Source organism: Carettochelys insculpta, chromosome 1, assembly GCF_033958435.1.
Source record: "Carettochelys insculpta isolate YL-2023 chromosome 1, ASM3395843v1, whole genome shotgun sequence".
Lineage (NCBI taxonomy): Eukaryota > Metazoa > Chordata > Testudines > Carettochelyidae > Carettochelys > Carettochelys insculpta.
In genome coordinates, this window is record NC_134137.1 from 284959164 (window position 1) to 284966805 (window position 7642).

The 7642-nt window shown below is 45.8% G+C and overlaps 1 protein-coding gene across 1 annotated transcript; it reads left to right on the forward strand.

Annotated features, from left to right (window-relative positions):
* The first annotated feature begins 1993 nt into the window (after nt 1-1993).
* LOC142007318 (cytoglobin-1-like) lies at nt 1994-6232 on the forward strand. Its single transcript, XM_074983929.1, has 3 exons — nt 1994-2088; nt 4400-4631; nt 6104-6232. The coding sequence occupies exons 1-3, from the start codon at nt 1994-1996 to the stop codon at nt 6230-6232; spliced, it is 456 nt and encodes a 151-aa protein (XP_074840030.1).
* Nucleotides 6233-7642: the final 1410 nt, after the last annotated feature.

Sequence of the window (7642 nt, forward strand, 5' to 3'; positions counted from 1 at the left end):
AGTCTCTGTCCTCTTTCTACCACTTCATGTGAAGCTTTGATCAGATGCTTGTCTGTCTTTCCCTCAGTTGTCTCCCACTTACCCTAAGCAGGTTTCACTGTTGTGTGCTCATCAGTTTTGTTTTTTTTTTAATTTCTCTCAAACCTCTTATGCAGCCATGTGAGGAGGATCATTACTGTAAACCAACAGGATTAGGGTAGTGAAAGGGAAAGAAACATGTATGTGCTGGATTCGTAATGCTGTTGATTTCCTACTGGGCTAGAATTATTTTGCTCACTGGGGTGCGGAGTTCAGGCAATGGTGCCTGAACTTGTAAGGACATGCCTTCAAAAGACAGAGCTGAGGGCCATAAATGGAAAGTGACAGGGACTCTCAGACTCTACTCCAGCAGATGTTTTGCCCATACAGCAGACCTACAACATGGTCTAACGAAATTCTGTATTTGCTCAGTTCAGGAGCCATTAAGGACTGGAATGGCTGGAGCATTAGAAGAGAAGGTGAAAATGTAGACGAGCAGAGCTAAGGTGAATTACCAGAGAAGCGTGAGGCATCTGAGCAGTGGAACAGCAGAAGTGATGGGAAGTCAGGACTATGGTGAGCTGTAGTGCCTAGGATAACAGAAGCCTTTTCAGACTGAGTGACCACCAGCAGCAGAGGGCTTCAGAGCTCCATGTATGACTCTCCCACTGAAGGATGGTCATCACCACAAAAAACCATCAAAAGAGCTGGAGCAGCACAGGCAAAATGAATGTTCAGACCACGTCCACAGGGACACTGTATTCCTCAAATTGGAGGGCTTGGGCTGGGAAAGGCCAAGATGAGAAGCTGGCTGCCTTGGCCAGATTAATGGGGCTTAGTTCAGACGCCAGTCCTAAGCAAGGGGTGAGTTGAGAACAATCCCCTCCTTGTAAGAGCTGCCAAATATCGGTAAACTGGGCGGGCCCTGTTCTGCCAGAGACAGATGCTGTGCAGTGGAGCTGACAGGTCAGGGATACTCTAGAAAGGAATTACCATAGGTTCCCTGACCCGCTGTGAAGGACTGGGAGACAGCTATGATTCATTGACCCTGTGTCTGCCAGTGTGGTTGGTACTTTGCTATCTGTTACATGGGTGTGGGGTTTGCAGGCGCTTCAGGTCAATGATGGTACCATGCCCAGTGACCAATACGCATTACAGGTATCAAGGTCATTTGCAGGTTTGGCCTCCCCAGCTCTGTTCCATAGGCTCTCTAGGAACCCCGAGAAGTGGTGGAGAGAATTGAAGAGGGACAAGGGAAATGGAAAGCGAGGGAGGGACTGAAATCCTGAGCCCTGATGCTGAGGCTGTTCAAAGGCAGAGTTACTGCTGCGGAAACACAGACCCCTCTCTCCCAGATAAGTCCCAAACCCAACTGGACCATCTGATGAAACAAGATTGGTAACAGGTGTGCTATAGCCTGAGCTCCAGCCTAAAGATGGGGTGAATCTCAGGAGTCTACTGAGAGCCATGCGGGTGGTGGGCCATCACTTGGAAAAGTGGCCACAGAGATATTGAGAGAGGAGTCAAAGGTGTAACTTCCCCTGGAATTGTGCTACTCCCACCCTGCTGCGAGTGTCTTTATGGAAGAAAAGAGCCCACCTGCCATGGCTACAAGCGTTTGGATGGGCCAGCCCAAACTCCAGCCTTGCCCTCTGAAATCTCAACTGCTCTTCTCCTTTGTCCCTCCCTTCACAGCGAGACGTATTATGGTCCTCTGCCTTCACAGAGAGCATGCTACCCCTCCCTCTGCAGGTGGTAACCCCCTTTCCTGATTAGAGGTGATTAGACAGCACTAAAACCTGCAGAAATGTGAGTGACTGAAATGGAAACAAAGAGTCCATTCAGGAACCACTAAATCCCAAGGGCAGTATATAGAGAGCTCTGAAACAGGGAGAAAAAGCACAAATCACACAATCTGCACCTCCCTACCCTTCCTCTCTCATCTCACTGCACTCATCTCAACAGCTGTCTTGCCATGGCATTCTCTGATGCAGAAGTGCAGAGGGCTCGTGGGGCCTGGGAGAAGATATATGCCCATGCTGAGGACAATGGGACAACCGTGCTGGTCAGGTAATGAAAGATCTCATCCCATTGCTAGCCAAGGGAGGGAGGAAAAGAGATGAATGGGACAACGTGCTAGGAACTTGTTTGGTGGACTTTGCAGAATTCCTTGTCTTGTAACATTGTTAGCTGTGGATACCTCACCTAAGTGGGAAACAGATGAGACAAGAGGTACAGAGATATAAAAATGAAACGGATGCAGAGAAGTGGGTTTGAAACGATTAGAGAAACTAGGATGATAGCATTTGGACAGAAGAGAGAACTAAAGCATATACAGTAAAAACAGTATAAAAGAGATGGATGATTAGCTAGAAGCTCCTCTTCTTTCTATCCCATAAACAGCTAATAAGGGGACAGACAAAACAAAGGTAATTGACTTCCCTTAGGCCACATACAAGTCTGCGACAGAATCCAGATCCTATGTTCCTTTACTGAGTTGTTTACATCTAAAGCCTCAAAACTTCGTTTCCAGTTCTCCATGACCCTTTCCAGTCTAACTTTCAGCTATTTCATTCCACAGAAATTGTTCTTACTACTAACCTCCTCTGCTGTAACTAACGGATTTGTTTCTAGTCTTGTAGCCTTTGGAGCTCTTCCTCTAGAATCTTAACACGGGTTTCCCTGCTTCCCAAAAAGTCCAGTGTCTTCTCTTCATCTTCAAGGCAGCTGATAACAACCAGCATTTCTCTGTCTTTTACCGACAACTATAACCTTGCCATGGATCTGCCCTCATGTAACTACTTACTGTTTCTGGTGTCTCTTTCACACACTCCTTCCTTCTGTCATGCCATCAACCACAGTAAATGAACATGACGCTCTTCTGCTCTCCATTGTAGAACATTATAAGGTCAGAAAAGTGGTAATTTAAAGAAATGCTACTGTCTCATTTCAAGAAACCTGTTGCCTGTGCAAATTTACTGTAAGAGAGTTAGTACTTTTTATTACTGTTCACTCTATTGGGTCAATACAGCTCTTGAAGAATGAGCTGGAGTCTATTCCTTTTCAGGCAATAACTGCACAATTGAAGATTAACATCTGAGGCAGTTGGATTTGTTTTTAAACCGGTGATAATACATAAGCCAAGAGTCCTGGCTTTAGTGTCAGATACTTGGCTACACGTGCAGGGCTGGACATTGGGGAGGGGGGAGGAGGGAAATCTTTACTTATAAAATGATATGATGGTCACTGAATCACAAGCACACAATGCCATTTTTAGAGTAACATCTCACTGTGTATATCCCCACTCAACTCAGCTATTCTGTGAGGCATTTCAACTACAGCGACCACCCTTAGCCCCACTTCTATACTGTAATATCTTTTGCCCCTTTAAACCATAATCCCTTCTGCCCAAGGAATCTTCCTTGGCATTACTAAGGCCATATTAAATAGATTATTATTTTGATCCACTGAGGGAAATATTGCACTCAAATGATTTGCCAAGACTCTGCTCAGGTTTGGATAGGACTACAGAAAGAAGCCTCATTTCCTTCACAGGTGACTTCAGCCTAAACCAGCTTTTGAGTAAATGATGCCCATGTTACCTAACATTTAAGTGCAAATCCACCTGAAGGCAGGCAGCAAACTCCCATCTGAGCCTTCCCCGAACAAAGAGTTGTTGAACAAAGTCTACGCTAGGCGTTCCCTCCATCTATTCTTACATTTAGAAAGGGTAAGAAACTACCACTTGAGTTTACATCTGCTTGGTCTCTTGCAACCTCCTTGGTGGGACAGAATTCCCAGATTCCAATGGATTTCAGCACTTTTTTGTAATTCGTTATATAAAACAATGTTTTAAGTGGGCAAACTGGACAAGGCAGGATTTTAATCCAGGTGAATGGGCCTCCCAGCCAAACATTCTGGAGGAATTTTTTGTTACATACTTTTATTAAACCGTGAGTGAAACTAGCTCAGCAGATAAGATGACAAGCAGGGTGTGAACGTTTGGTATGAGCAGCTTTGGTCACTGAGCACCTGGCTGGCAGCAGCCTGAGCGTGTTTTAAAGTGTAGTTAATAAGAAAAAAAAATCCTGGAGACAGTTGAGGGGAGAGACTGGCAAACAGGATACTGGTTGGAGTTAGTAGGGATCTGCTTTTGACATGCTAGGAAGGAAGGGAATGAAATCCAGACAGAGCTGACCCAGAAGAGGGAGCAAGTAATGACTACATTTAGGGAGAGACGTCGAGGAAGTACATGAGCCAAAGATTTCAATGTGAGTCCATTCCCATGTCAATGCCTCCCTGCTCAAGAGCTCAGTAGAGAGGGAAAAAAGTCTCCCAATTGTCTTGCATCCCTCTCCTTTTCTTCTCTGTCCCACTGCAGAATGTTTACACAACACCCAGACACCAAGTCCTACTTCACCCACTTTAAAGGCATGGGCACGGCTGAAGAAATGGAACAGTCAGATCAGGTCAGAAATCATGGCAAGAAGGTCTTCGCTGCCATCAATGACTTGGTCCAACACCTCGACAGCACTGATGCTTTCCTGGGGATACTGAACCCACTGGGCAAGAAACATGCCATGCAGCTCAAGGTTGACCCCAAGAACTTTAGGGTGAGTCAGCTGACTTCTCCCCTCAAATGTACCATGTACTGGATGCATGCCTTTCCCGTGAGACAGACACAGAGCTTCAATGATGCTTAGGGATTTTGGGGAGGCTGAGAGGGGATAATTAGAACTGACAGAGGTGCTGCCGCGAGCGTCCTTTCCCTCATCCCTGCGTTCGCTTGCATCTCATTACCCAGGGCTGTAATATAGAACTATACAGAATGTACCTAGAACTTTTAAGCTTCAAAGCTTATTGGTAGCATCAATTAAATGTGAAGACATGCCTGGGAAGTAGGTCAGTACTATAATGGTATTAAGTATGTATTTAAGAAGAGCTATACACCTTTATTAGTTCAGAGCATAAAACATCTATTAGTGAGGATGAAGAGAAATCTTACCTTATGATCAGGTTACTCCACAATTGTTCAGTACCTCAGTACCTGGTTTAATGCACTGCATGCTGCAACATCTAGGACCAGGGCTATTTTTCTGTGGTACGTGCCAGTACTGCATACTGGCATCTCCTCACCAAGGTGCCTGCAGCTGGGGCTGCCAGCAGGGCTCAGCACCTCAGCCGGCTCCCAGGCATTGGGCTGCTGGAGCCCCCACCAGCCTTGCAGCAGTGCAGGCGCTGGGATCCAGAGCCCTTACCTGCCCGCGGTGGCCCAGAGGCTGGGAGCTGGAGCCCTGGCACCAGCACAGGGTCGGAGCCAGAGCCTCAGTTGGCAGCACTGGGGGCAGGAGGCTCTGTGGGGAACCTTGGGAACCTGGCGCGGGGAGGGGAAGTCGGGAGCCGTTCTGGTTTTTTTTTTCAAACAAAAAAAGCACCTGTCTACACTAGGTACAGCTGTGCTGCTGCAAGATTGCCCATCTAGTTGCTGTGTGCCGATGGGATCGAGTTCTCCCATTGACACAATAAATCCACCTCCATGAGTGACGGCGGCTGTGTGAATAAGAGCAGCTCTCTCACTGACATAGTGCTCTCCGTACTGGTGGTTCTCTTGGCCTAATGTAGGTTGCTCAGCTGGGTGTTTTTTCACACCCCGGAGTGACATAAGACCAAAGGAGTGAAGCCATGGTCTAATACTGCTCACAGATAGGATAATGGACTAGATGAACCACTGATTTAGCTGATATGGCATTTTGTATGCTCCTATGACTATGTATACAAGCTTGGCCACAATGAATCCATTAGATATGGGATACACCTAAACCGCATCAAGGGAATAGAGTGGGATTTCCAACACAGCTCATTTTCATTGCCTATTTTCAATTCGGGATGGTACATTTTGCAAAACTGTTTGTGTCCCTTTTCCTTCCCTCCCACAAAAAAACAAAACAAATAAACAAAAAAAACCTCACAATTTGTTCCTTATTAGAAGGCACCCAGTTGACAAAAAAGTAATTCTTATTCACAGATCAAATGGAGGGAGCTCACACTCTTTTCTCAACCTCCCGCTCCCCGCCTTCCCCTTTAGGTAATCTGCGACATTATCTTGCAACTGATGGAGGAGAAATACGGTGGAGACTGCAAGGCTTCCTTTGAAAAGGTGACCAATGAAATCTGCGGTCGTCTGAACAATGCCTATAAAGAAGCTGGCTGGTGAGCAAGTGCTGTGCCTGGGCTCCTATAATCTTTTGCCTGCACGAATATCCAGCACCGAATCACTGACTTTGAACTTCCAGCCACCGCTGAAAGTGAAGAAAAAATATGAAAAGCCAACAAGAGTATAGGAATGCAAATACATATATCAAAGGCAACCAACAAATCTTAATGCACTTTGCACCTAGGGATGCCCAGTTTGATTCTTCTGTCAATATGTTTGTAAGTTAGCAACAATCTTGGAAGCCAATATAACAACATCTTAAGGTAGATTCTTCTGAGTGGAAGACCTCACCTGTTACCAGACTAGAAAGGAGCCAACCTCCCTATCACTTCTTATATGTCTACCTCTTGCGTGATGGAGCAGTATTCCCTTGTCCTCCGATCAGCAATCTGAGAAACCATCAGGGAAATCACCAGACTGGCCTATGCAAGGGTAGTGAGATTTCCAGTTGTATGGGGTGAGAGGCATCATCTGGCCAAACAACAAGGCCATTCACCCCCTTCCTTCACAGTGGTAAATGAACACCCATCTCAAAATACAGGCCTTAACGCAGAATTTGATACTCTCTAGTGCAGCTCCCACTTTCTTTCCACTAGAGGGAAGCAGTATCCAACATGCTAGCCAGTGTACTATGTAACCTGTTCTAAATAATCCAGCTGGGTCTACTTCACCAGCTGAGTGAGACTTGGCAGGTTTGACCTGGATGTAAATCCCTCCACACTCTTCTCCCCTGTCCCTGGTCAGCATTCCTGTTCCACCACGATGCCTCAGCCTGTCTTCAGGAGTAATAACCCAATGCCTGCTTGATTATTTTTCCTTGTGCATAATGGAAGTGGTGAAATCATTAGTTGCTATATGTAACAGCAGGTTTCCTTCTGCTTAAGTGTAACTGCAGATATCATGTGATTGTGAATAAAAACAATTAAAGGAAGTGACCGTCTCTCCTCACTTGTAAAATCAGAGCAGAATACTTAAAAACACAGAGGCCCTGTAACAGAAGGGAGTAACTGGCTGGGTAGCCTGGTTATAAATGGACTGTTGATGGCAGTAATGTGACATTTATACTAATCCACACAGGGTAAAATACCCATGCACTTAGCAAATCTACAGTGCTTGGATTCCTAAAGAGATGGAAGCGGGAGAGTCTACTTTCTCCAGGGGAAGAATCATGGGATAAAAACAAAAATATAAAACAAAATGAAAGCATAACATGACATTTCTCCCACACTCCATAGTTTTGGCCACAGATCCCATCCACTCAGCAGGAGACTCTGCACACCCAACCGCTAAACTGCTCCTGATGAGTGAGGATTGACTAGATTGTCTTTGTTGCAGTGTACTAGGCTGCCCACTCAATTCATTTATATTCTGGGCACTCAGACACTGAAAATGAGTTACCCATGAGGCAGG